Source organism: Hakea prostrata, chromosome 1, assembly GCF_041222555.1.
Source record: "Hakea prostrata isolate BN-2017 chromosome 1, UWA_Hpros_2, whole genome shotgun sequence".
Lineage (NCBI taxonomy): Eukaryota > Viridiplantae > Streptophyta > Magnoliopsida > Proteales > Proteaceae > Hakea > Hakea prostrata.
The window spans coordinates 74,599,576-74,612,248 of NC_142600.1; the positions used below are offsets into that span (position 1 = coordinate 74,599,576).

A 12,673-nucleotide genomic window follows, 5' to 3' on the forward strand; every position below is an offset into this window, starting at 1 on the left:
AAGAATCCTCCTTATAGCTATCACCAACAACTTATCAAGAGAGAGAATGGGTTCAACAGAGCATGGAAGCACGTAGTCACGTAGAGCACGTTCCTGAGAATACTTTACATTATTTCACCACTCTGTATATGATATGGGCGGCGTGATGGAAGCTTCTGCGGTGTACTTGTTAGTTGTCCATGCAACGCAACCAGTCATCTGAATCATTATATCTGTCCTTCCATCCCATTTTCCCATACCTAATGGAAGTCTTACTTCTGCATGTGTTTGTGAAGCAAATACTTTGTTTAGATATTAGAATTTAGAAGTCGTTTTTCACCTCTATCTCTCTATTAGTTTTTTTTTTTTTGGCAAGAAGATCTCTTTCTTAGTTGCACGTCTCGATCAATGTATCACTATATTCCTTAAACGTATGCGGCACTCATTATAAAGTCATATATGATGAGAATTGCAGCACAAATTTCGAATCTGGCTTCCAATTCTCAATGCAGTCAAAAGACAAAATACTCAGAGGAAGCAAAAATCATGTGCGAATCGTTTTTGTTATATAGTCAAACAGATCTCTTTGTCCAATCATTTATTTCAACTTTCAACCACTTCCCATCCCAAAAACACAGTTTGACATGGAATTTTCAGATCTCTATAACCTCCGATCCAAAGAGATTGAAGTCTCGACCTTTGAATTAAAAAAATCAAAGTCTTTGCCAACCGAATGAACCCCCTTAAGGTTACCAACTCTTAATTAGTGAAACACATCTTCACCAACCATCCAGGTTGTGCAACAAAGGCTCAGGCACTCAAAAACTGAAATTGAACAGTAATGATCTCGACAAAATTTATCCTAGTTTTACAATGGAATCTTTCCCACGAATATAGCCCATCAACATCGTCGCCCGCTTAGCTTGGAAACGGAAAACAGAGCACACCTATCTGCCAAACCCAGTTTTGACGGCGGAATGGAAGAGGAACACATTTGAATGACCTCCTGGTATTGCCCTTTACAACTAAAAAACCCTGGAAGACTTCCAAACTCACAAGATCCTGAATGTTAAAAACCTTCAATATTCTATATACAGATGTGAAAATCATGTCCAACTCCACAATTTTTAATCCAGTTGTTCAGGAAATAGAAAACATAAATTAGGATTGCTACTATTATTCATTCCTCCATGCTGTGGCAGCACCTGCGGAACTTTACCAGCTTGCAACATACAACAAAAAGAAGAACATGGACAAACAAGATCTCTACAAAAGACAAATCTGCAAATCTGACCTAGAAATACAGATCTGCCAATTTACAACATACTATCTGTCCTGGCAGGCAGCCGACGGAAGAAATTGATTGGCACTCCTGGCAACTTATGACGAAACCTTGGATGCCTCATGAAGTAGAAGCCGGCAATAACAGCCACCACCTGGAAAGGCGTCACATACAACATTAATGCAGCAACAAGACAGAATGTGACAAAGATTGCAGTAGCACGAGGATCACGCCAGCTCAACAAGGCTTGAATACGCTCCCCTTGTGTTGCAACATCTCCAACCACAGTCTGTATCCTCCCTGCCACACTTCTCAGCCTGTCATACCTCATTCGCACCAGTTCTGCACTGCGGGATGTTGGGAAAGTGTCAAATTCTTCATCAAGCTCATCAGGGTGCACTGCCTCTGCATGAGAGATCTTTGTATTCATATGTGGGGGATAGCGTGGACGGTACCGGTAATTCCATAATCCTATCAGGAACATGTATAGGAACACTGTCGGAAGTATCAGCTCTGGGAAGCATACAAGCATCACAAAGAGAACATGCACAAGCACTGTGGTAATAGGGTTCTTCCAGTAGCATACATCCCCAAACCATTTACCGACTGCAAACAAACCTGAGAATACTGACATTAGCCGGAAGAAGTTAGCCTTGCTGCGCCGCATGCTCCAGAGGTGTGAATCCACATCACACATGTATTCAACCACCTCCTTCCGTAGTGGGGGCTCAGCCCTGCTTAGCCGTGCTGCCACAATGGTCACAGCCTGGTGACGCAGCATGTCAAGTTGCACAACAGTTAGTGGCCTTACGTAGTGCATCTTTGGCAATAGTGGGCGTGAGTATAAGTGTAACATGTTCATCAATGATGTACACGAAAACCGTATAGCCAAATGCAGCTCTCCCATTTTCTTAACACCGGAAGGATGTAAGACTAGCAATGGGTATGCGTGCGTGTAAACACGACCGGTCTCAAGCGTTGAGATACGTATCCTAACCTTCCCAATCTTCATGTCCCGGTGACCGTTTGAACTTTTTTCCCCTAAATGGGCATTGTCAAATACTCCTACAGTAAGAACCGTAGCTGGATCATAAACCTCCCAGGTGTATTGCTCATTGTACTTCGGACTAAGATTGTTCATGATGGTACGTGAACGCACCCATTTGTGACCATATTTTGCCACACAATACGTATCTGACGTACCCCTCCCATCCACTGTTTTCATTGGGTGTAGCCCCTCTGCTTTCAGAATACCAAGTTCAAGAACACCAATTGAATGCTTCCATATTTGCTTTGCAGTTGGACGAAGGTCGCTGCTGTAGTGGGTTGACTCATCAAGAACATGGTAACCACCATCAAGACAGACTCGGAGGTGAAGTCGACTGGAAAACTTCTCCTTCTTCAACTGATCTACATCCACAGCAACTGGCCTTTCAAGGCCGAACCAACGAGAATGGATTGGTCGATCATCAGCACGCCTCTCAACAGAATTCAAGGGTATGATGACCCGTCCCATGGTCTCATCTTTGCCAGATCCAACACGATCTTCAACTGTAAGAATCAGATGTTCCTCAAAGGGTTCTGCAGCAACAAACATCAGATCCTCATTCCAGAGCAGGCTCACTGTCCGGCCCTGAACAGTCCTTGTTTTCAACACCTGGTGACCAAGCTGTACCCTGACATACACTTCCGGGAAACGATTCTTTTCACTTGGAACCAAATCCTGTGCTTCAATGACATTGACTCGTAAATACCACAACCTTGGTGCGTGGTAGACCTTTGAACGTAAGAGTTGGGTAGAACCACCCAAGCTCTCAGCAGGGAGTGCAGCATCAGAATGAAATGCATCAGGATATGCCTCATCTGCTTGAGTACCTATCCACACAGCAAGCATCAGCTCACCTCTTGTCTTGTCCCCTTTCTTGTCATCCAGCCGATACCACTGCGGAGCCAGTGGACTATCTGGTGGAACCCGTGTTGGCACCTCATTGAGGTCAAATCTAACCAAGCCAACAAAGTCATCCTTGACCAAATCCTTATCTTTCAACACAACATCTAAAACTGATGATTGCATTCGCTCCCTTGAAAAGGCAAACACCTGGTTCCATTCAGGGTTTCTGTTTTTCTCCAAATGCTTCGTGATACCCTTGTAGTTTCCAACCCTAACCTCCACATACGGGTCAAGACTGCCTGAAATGTCCATGGTAGGAAGGTCACGTGCCTTGACAACTCGAACAAATAGGAATTGCATCTCTTCAACGAGGTCATAAGTGCCAGCATGTTTTTCTCCGCGTATAACACGGCCCCCAACAATCTGTCCTCCTCCAAGGAATGGGCTAGTCTCTTTCAATGCATAGTCAGCTGGTTGGGATGATGAAGCTGAGTACATGCGAACAAGTTTTGACTGTTGTGGCTCAGGTTTCATCTCATCAGCAGAATAAAGCACCTGTTGCTGGCTCATAGATCCAGTAGAATGATGCTGTTGGTTGTGTTGCTCTTTAGGAAGATGACGGAAGGTGTGTCTTGACTCAGATTTTTTGTCACCAGAGAACACACTCGGGACTGGATTTTGATCTTGTTGTTGCATTTGTGGTTGGGAAGAACGGGAGTCAGCATTCGGCAAGGATCCAAAATCAGGAACTGGAATTGAGGATTTTATTGAAGGGTCATCAGTGAAATAGACTTTCAAGCCAAGTTCTCCTTTTACACGGGAGAACACACTGCGCTTTTCTAATGGGTAGTGCAAGACAACAGCATCAGAGTAGGGAACAAATGAAGTCCCATTAATGCGGACTCTCCCCAGAAATGATTTTGATTGGGTGGCTTTGTTGACGTTGTAGACATTGGCTTCAAGTGTAAGGTTCTGGACATTGGTGGGATCATTGATGTTGAAATAAAAGCTCTCATTCCAAAAAGGGTTCAGATCTTTTTCCTTCACACTGCTGCGGAACTTCTGGCCATCAAAGTGGAACTCCACAAAAGCACTGGCTGAACCCTCATTGTCTTTAGCCGTGAGGTTAGATGCACTCACCAGCTCCACCCCTAGCTTGAGGTTGCTCATCATGGCTGGGAATTTCTTTTATCCAGTTGGAAAGGAATTCAGAGAAGGAATTTTTAACTAACCAAGTAGAGGTTAGGTAAGAAAGACCACCAATACCTGGAAAGAGATTACAAATAAAAAAGTCAGAACAACTAAAAAACACAAAGCAAACAAATTACGGAGAGAAAAAGTGCACCAAGCAACAAAACTATAGAAGACCCGATGTAAAACTAAGTGATCCAAAAAATAACCAAAAAGAAAAAGATTCTCTTATTGACACCCATTGAGGTATCAAATAATTCATGACTTCTCATTTTTTTCTCCATTTCAGTTAAAACACTTTTTTTTTGGGGGGGGGGGGGGGGGTTCAATGAAGATAAATCTTGTTGCATGCACAAGATATACCACAATTATAAGTTACATTAGTTTTATTTTCAAACTCTTTATAATCCATGAATTAAAGAACTTTTAGGAACACAAGGGGCAAACACAGTAAGTTTACAACATTAAAAACACAACCATTGAGGTGCCTAGGTGTTCCTCCATCACTTTGGGTTGCCTTATCACCTTCACAACTATAACCCTGAGTCTGTCAGATGATAATCAGGGATTTGCCATACACCCCAACGCCACGACTTAACTTACTGTTATGTAGGGGATAGAGCAAATTGAGAAATCCATAGCAATAAAAATAGCATAAGTTACACTGCAATCCCCTGTACCTTGTGTGAAAGACACTCCCATCCCCTAAAGTGCAAGAATTCTATCAAACATACCCAGTTCATGGAAACACTGTTAAGTCATGACATCAGACTGACTATTCATTCAAACCCAAAAAATCCATCATCCCTCAACCACCTGTACCATTCTTGCTTCTTTATCTCCCTCCTCCTGCAAAGGGTTCCACTGCGAAGTACTAAACTAGTTCTCTAGCATACCAAGAAATCGAGGCACCTAATGAAACACAACATGATCCTCCAAAAGAAAGCTGGCTATGCAGTACGTGTTCAATAGAGAGCTGCCCATGAAAACAATCTGAACAATGCCCATAAACACATATGAAGACGAAGAAGGCCAGATTCCGATTGGAAATAACTCCAAATTTGGGACTTGAATGAGGGTTTTGGTTGTTGGCAAAAGAGAAGATTTCCAAATGAAGTAGGTCAGTTGAGATGGGTGAGGATTTTGTTAGGGATTCATGGTAGTCAGTTGAGAAGGGAGTTGGGAAAGAGATGTGGTGTTAACTAACATTCGGAGTCAAGGAGAAGTGATGACAATCCGGGGGGGGGGGGGAAGAGAAAAGCAGAACATAAAAATCCCTGCTCACTCTTGCACACCCATAACCAGAAAAAAAAAAAGAAAAAAAAGAAGAAGAAGAAGAAAGAAGTAAAAAAACCAGAATGTGAGATTCAACAAATCAATGTGATCATGACCTCAATTGATCAGCTAAATCTTCATCTTCCCCATCCGCATCTGGTAACAATCCGACTACCAGCCAAAATCTGGTCAAGTCACCAAGCTAGTTCTTTTAATTCGTCATCATCTTTACCCTCTCCAGGAACTACTGTTAGTGTGCCTACATCCCAATTACTTTTACTCCGTAGAAGAATCCCATGTTCAGTTAGCCCCAGCAATCAATGCATCCAACTTGGATTGATTCACCAAAAAAGATGGATGAAGCCACTCATTAAGATTTACTTTGCACTAAATAACCCTAGGGTTTTGACTAGAATAAGTTCCAGATCACTGATTCCAAATAAGATTTCTTGAATTTGGCCTTGACCATGTTGTTTGTGTTTCTTGTTTGTCTGGGAAGTTGGGTGAGAGTTTATAGTGCCTATGCTCCTGAAATGGCATCACTTGGCAAAGGTGCAATTCTAGTTCTGGTTGAAACCCTCAAGGATAGATTGATGACAGGGGAGGGAGCTTGTTCAATTGTGGAAATCCTCCATCATTGGAAGAACACAACAGTCTAGGATGGCCAAAAGAGGACACTGGTCAGTCTGATTTTCTGGCAAACAATATCCATGGTCCGACAACTCAAGACTGGCACAACAAGCTGTTAAAACAGATACATGGTTGGGGTTGCAGGGGAACAAAGAAAGAAGAAAGGAGAAAGGAAGTATAAGATTGGAGATGTGGGCAACATGGTCTTTTTAATTGTCTTTCGAGAGTCTGCCACTATGGTACATTCGACAGAATCTTCCCACTATCATATTTTTAGTCAAACTTTACAGGATTCCGGGACAAGGCTAAGTAGTAGTGTCACTAACACAAGATGTTTGGGTTGAGGATGAACTTACCAAAAAACAGCAGGGAGTAAAATAAAATAAAAGAATAAGAAAGAGTAAGGATTCACCCTCGAAAAAGAAATGCCCAATGATGATTAAGAATGAGTAGAGTTTGCATCTAGGTACAAGGTGGAATAATTCAAAAGAGAAAACAAGAAGAAAGAGGAGTTTTTGTAAGTTCTCAACAGAAGAAGATACTTTTAAGAGAATACAAGAAACCAGCAGTAACATTTACATGCCCATCTGATAGGTAAGTCTGTCCCTAATTTTTCCTAGCCAGTAGCTTTAATTTCAGAGAATACAGTTGCTGATCAAAATCATTAACCATACAAGATTACTGTTGCAGCAATCAGTAGGTGAACCTCCAAAAGAAAGGTCATACTCATTGAATACAAGAGAATTTTGGGAACTAATGATAGAAGCATGACCACACACATCGCATAGACCAACAAAAGGAAAGTAACAGATACTGTAAGTAAACAACTTGAGTTTTCCAAGTTAAGAACAGAGAAAAAATCAAGAAAAAAAAAGTTCAGAATCAGAATTCTCATTTCTCGTCACTTGTGAGTGGATCATGGAGATGTTTAACGGTTATTCCTTCCATTTATAAGACTAAAAAACCTGGCAAACAATGAAGTCCATGACTTTACAAACGAGATCCATAAAGCAAAAGGATGCACACTTTTTACATCGGATAATTTAAACATTGAGAGAGAACCAGATATTCCATACTTTTCATACAGAAAAAGCAAACACAGAAGAAAGCTCCACCAAGGCACAAAAACCACTTTTTCTTTAATTAACCCAAAAGAACGCACATAAACACACCCCATCCGCTTTCACGGACATCTTTCCCCACCGAGAAAGCCCCAACATCAATCTCATCTGGAATCCAAAGAGATATTCTTCACAGAAAATCGGAAGGAGAAATTGCTGAATTCAAACCACAACCCCACCCTACCCCGGGGAAAAACCTCCAAAACAACAGCCAACAGACAATTTGATAATCGCCGGAAAATGGGTAAAAGTTACAACCTTTCAGCTGGTTCTGTACTTGGCTCCTATATGAGTTCACAGATTACAATAATTGAAGCAAAAAAAACGTTTGAAAAGAAGAAGAAAAAAAATAGGCTTTCACTTACGAGGTTGCAAAACAGCGCAAATTTAGCACAAAGGCGTCGGAGAAAAGAATTTTCTTTCCTAGCCTTTCTATACACGCAACAACAGAGACAAAGAAACCCAAGATGTCGGTTTTCCGACGAAAGCTCAAGCAAGAAGTCGTGGTCTACCTGGTTCCTAGAAGCTAAATCGTACCACCCAAACTGAATAATCTCAGCCTTCATTTAACAAAAACCCAAGACGAGAGATGAAAAGGAAGAAGAAAACAAAGACTAACCACACCGCAAGGACAATGAAAGAAGAAGAAGAAGAAATCCAACAAGAAAGTACCTAACTAGTCTGAAACTCTGTTCAAGGGGAGCTTTTAGTAGCTAAACATCAGAAACATGATCTCTTTCCGATGAAAATCTTCTTCATATCTCCAAGACTCGCTCCATTTCTTCAGATCTCAAAGCTTGAAACAGTGGGTGGTTTCAGGGTCAAGAATCAAAACATAAAAAGTAGAGCAGCTGCCAATTTATGGTCCCAGGCCTTAGCGCGTTAGAAGAGCCATAAAAAAGAAGAGAGAGAAAGGAAGAAACAAACAAAAACTGAACCCTACATAAAGCTTCTCGTATGGTTCACAGCAGAAACACAGAGAGTCGTGAAGACTGAGAAATCGTTCACAATGGCCATACGGAATACACAAAAACACATTTTTTTCTGACTCTCTCTTTCTCTCGTTTCAGTTTTTAAAAATACTTTTATTTCTTTTCCCTCTTTGGACTTTTCTTTGATATTTATTTATTTTGAAGGAAAAAAAAAAAAAAAGTCACTTCACAACTTTAATTAATGGTGGGAACTGCAAAATCTCTACTTTGGTCCAGAATGACCAAAACGTTGATAACGTGTATACTCGTGTGTTTTTTTTTAAATTAATTTTTAAGTTTGGTTGATAGGGTGATGCTATCATGATACATCACTTGATTTTACGAATATACCCTTTGTCTATTATGGAATAACAGTAATGCCATTTTCTTACATTTGTTGATAGTATTTTTTGGTCAAAAGAAAAAAAAATGCAAAAGGGGTCTATCATCTATGGTTGAATTTTTAAGTTTTATAGTTTAAATATTTAATTTCATCAATATGGGTTTATTTATTGACTGCTGGATTGTCCTGGATTGATTTGTGTGTTGCAAATTTGCAATGCATGGGATATAATGAAGTAAATTTGAGATTTGATAAGAGGTAATGCACGTACATGGATCTTACATGCAAGGAACTATTTTTCAGCGAATTTTGCAGTTCAGCCCACTGCCAAAATAAAATAGCCACCGATATCGAGATTTCAAAACTTCGTTAGAAAATTGCTACGATTTTGCAGCGGCAGAGAGTCGGCGACATCGTGTGTCGTCTACCTTCAACGGCGATGAAACTGCTCCATTCTTTGGTTTCCTTGGGGCTACAACTGACCTAGTTTTCTCATGTATGAGAGTTGCTTATGGAACCGCAAAGAGTGGTGTTGGTGTGGCATCTATGGGTGTTATGAGGCCGAGCTTGTGATGAAATCGATCGTTCCGATTGTTATGGCTGGAGTTTTAGGTATTTATGGACTGATTATTGCTATCATCATTAGTACTGGAATAAACCCTAAGGCCAAATCTTATTACCTAGCTATGTGATGGTTATGCCCACCTTTCTTCTGGTCTTGCTTGTGGTCTTGCCGGACTGTCTGCTAGTATGGCAATTGGGATCGTTGAGGATGGATCGTTGAAGGAGAAGAAAAAAAAGAAAAAAAAGAGAGAGAAGAAGTAAGCGGACGTGGGGGAAGAAGAAAAAAAAAAGAGAGAAAGAGTAGCAGCAAGCCAGCAACGAGATTTCTTCGGTTCGCCTGGTTCGCCTGGTTCTCTGGGTGGCGAACCAGCGAATCCCGACAAGATATCATTCCTTGATTACATGTATCTTATTGAGGATAAAATGATATTTTGCATGCATTTATCATATCACATGATTATCATGTTTTCCACTTTTTCTGATATACGATAGATCGTTAATTTGTTTATTAGTTTTAATATCCAAACAAATTTAAATGCTTGCGTAATTTAAAATTTTCAAATGAGAATCTCCATGCATAAAAGGATACAAAATACAAAACTACAAACCCAAAATTTTTCATAGGCTCGATAGACCCTTTTTAGCAACAAACTCATAATTCAATTGATTCAACCACCAGTAGGATTCACACAATATTAGTAGGTATTTTTTTTATTTTATTTTATTATATATATATATATATGAACTAAGCAATAAAATAGTGACTTTGGAAGAAATATGCTTTATTATATTTATGTTATTTCTTACAACCTTTGTGTCTATCTTAAAAGCTACACATAAACAAAACTTTTGTTGAAGAAATTTTTTATTTGAATAATATGATTTTTATAGATTTTATAAAATAAAAAAAAGGCAAAAAGATGCTTGAACTTATCTAAACAGGAAAAGAAATAGTTAAAGTAAAGGTGGAAACCAAGGATTAAACCCTTTCAAGATATAATTATGTTAACCAAAAAAAGAAAAGAAGAAAAATTATAACAAACTTAATTGTCAACTCACCTTTCCATGAGGCACCGCCATTACAAACTTGACAATTGGTAGTAAATGTTTATATTGAAAACATCTAATATTTAATATATGAATTGATGGTTTTTTAATGGAGAATAATTAAATGACCCAAATGGTTTAATGGTGACGACTAGTCTTCATATAAAGAAAAATATTGGTAGGCGAGGCTAATGACTCATTCATCCCATGGATGCTCTCTCTATCCTCCACCTCCATGATGATGTTATCTTATGATTTTGAATGTTTATCTTATATTATGATTAAATTTAATGTTTATTCTCCCTCTCCCTCCCTTATTATATAAAAAATAAATACCAGTGCAAGTCTAGATTCTCTACTGTGACCACTAGAGCTCTGTGCTCTCCTCACATTTTTTAACTATATATATTAAGAAGTATTCATCGGTGATTATTCTTGTTAGAATTCAAAGGTGAACCCTCTATCTTAATATGTGATAAAGACGTGTAAGAAGAGCACAGACCTCTACCCATCAGATGAAAAGACCTAAATTCTACCTACATCTTCATAAGTCCAATCAAACGTTAGATGGTATAGCATTTAGCACTCCATCTCCCTTACTTGTTTACTTTTGTTCATGATTGACTTACCATTAGTACCTTAATATTATAATATCCCTATTTTGGAAGACAATGTAGACAATATCATGTTACACTTGAAATCATTTCATCTAGTTATGCACTTGGTCAATTAGAAGAGATTATAATTTGGCCTATATAGTTGTTTTTAGTAAATTTGGTTGTTCCAATATGGAGATATATTTGAGGAAACTATCGAGTAAAGCACCCAACAACGAATACAAACTGCAACTAGAGATCGGAATGGGATCAATCTATCAGACTTGAAATTGACCAGGACCTTCACTTGCCAGAGTATCTACAAAACAATTTACATACGTTTGGAACAAAATGAAAAATACGAACATCAAAAGAATAGCAAAATATTATCAAAGATCTAGTCAATGTCGATGCGATGTGAGGGGAATTATGTTAGGTCACCATGGATTATTAGTGAAAATCTTCACACAATGGAACCTACTTTGTAGCACTAAATGGAGAGAGTCCCTAATGCAAATCCACATCACACACTAGATGTCGAGATCATGAAAACAAATCTAAGTCAAAATCATAGTTTCTTAGAAGTCTAACACAAGATGGTCAAAAATGAAATTTGATTTTAAAAGGATTCAAATTGAATATTTCAAAAACAAGGAAGAAGAAGAAGAAGAATAAGAATTGTGAGGGTTTGGAGGACTCTAGGGTGCATTTGGTAACATTCTTAGAAAACATTTTTGGTGTTTTTCTATTCCTTGGGAACAAAATAACAGCACGACGTTTGTACTTGTTCCTTCTGTTTTTTAAGAACAAATTGGTAAAAAAAGTGGTCTTAAGAACTTATTGCTGAACAAAAAAGTTGTTTTTACCAAAGAATATAAATGAAAATGATAAAGTTGGCCCCGATTAAAACCTTAGAACAAGTTTATCAAACACCAATTTATTCTAATAATGTTCTAAAAATATTTTTATTTTCAGAATGGATTTTACAAATGTCGATTTCCAAGCAAAGAACATTCTTTCAGCACAGAAACATTAAAAAATGGTTTTACATCAGATGAATGAAAACATTATCAAATGCATGCTGAGTTAAGGGCACGGGACAATGAATGAAATTAAGTTATCCTAGGGTATTTTGATTGTAAAATGATCAAAACACTTTCAATGTCAAGGAAGAACATATCCCCGAGATCGGGGAACGCACGGAAAAACGGCCCCGAAACAAAATTGTTTAATTCCGAACCCCGGGGAATCAAACGAAAATCAACGAATCGTTGAAGGAGAATAAGTAGAAGAAGAAAAAAGAAAGAAAAAGAAAAAAAAAAGAAGAAGGGGGGGGGGGGGGGGGGCCATTCGCCGGATCGTTGAAGGAGAAGAAGAAGAAGAAAGAGAGAAAGAGAGAAAGAGAAAGAAATAGAAGAGGAGAAGAGGCAACCGGCCGAAATACAAGAAGCCGCGGCGGGCGGGCAACCGCCAGAGGTTGTTCCTTGCTCAATGTTTCAATCTAATGTCGAGGCTAGAGCTTTTGAGCATAGTTCCTCGTGGGGATATATTGACACAAGATGGGGGAAAACCCCAACGACATTGATAATACAAGCGATATACGGGGAATATGACACATATATACCGGGACGGCCAAAGAACATAAGGCCTAAAGCTCCACCCCGGCACAACAATAGGAAGCATGAGCTAACTCAACATAATTGTATAATGAATTGTAAACTTTAGTACATCTCTTTACTAATTGTGTATTTGTGTCTCTTTGCATATTTACATTAGTTTATAT

The 12,673-nt window shown here is 39.1% G+C and overlaps 1 protein-coding gene and 1 pseudogene across 2 annotated transcripts; one reads left to right on the forward strand and one right to left on the reverse strand.

Annotated features, from left to right (window-relative positions):
- Positions 1-1,152: 1,152 nt before the first annotated feature.
- On the reverse strand, positions 1,153-8,427 carry LOC149030029 (FT-interacting protein 7-like). 2 transcript variants are annotated; one of them, XM_089142350.1, is made up of 2 exons: positions 8,047-8,427; positions 1,153-4,418 (listed from the first exon to the last, which is right to left on the reverse strand). In XM_089142350.1, the coding sequence occupies exon 2, from the start codon at positions 4,323-4,325 to the stop codon at positions 1,296-1,298; it is 3,030 nt and encodes a 1,009-aa protein (XP_088998476.1). In that variant the 5' UTR covers positions 4,326-4,418; positions 8,047-8,427; the 3' UTR covers positions 1,153-1,295. The 2 variants fall into 2 exon arrangements, with proteins under 2 accessions (XP_088998476.1, XP_088998475.1); XM_089142349.1 differs by having other exon boundaries at positions 8,042-8,427.
- A 527-nt stretch (positions 8,428-8,954) lies between these two features.
- LOC149030030 (V-type proton ATPase 16 kDa proteolipid subunit pseudogene) lies at positions 8,955-9,508 on the forward strand (annotated as a pseudogene).
- The last annotated feature ends 3,165 nt before the right edge of the window (positions 9,509-12,673 follow it).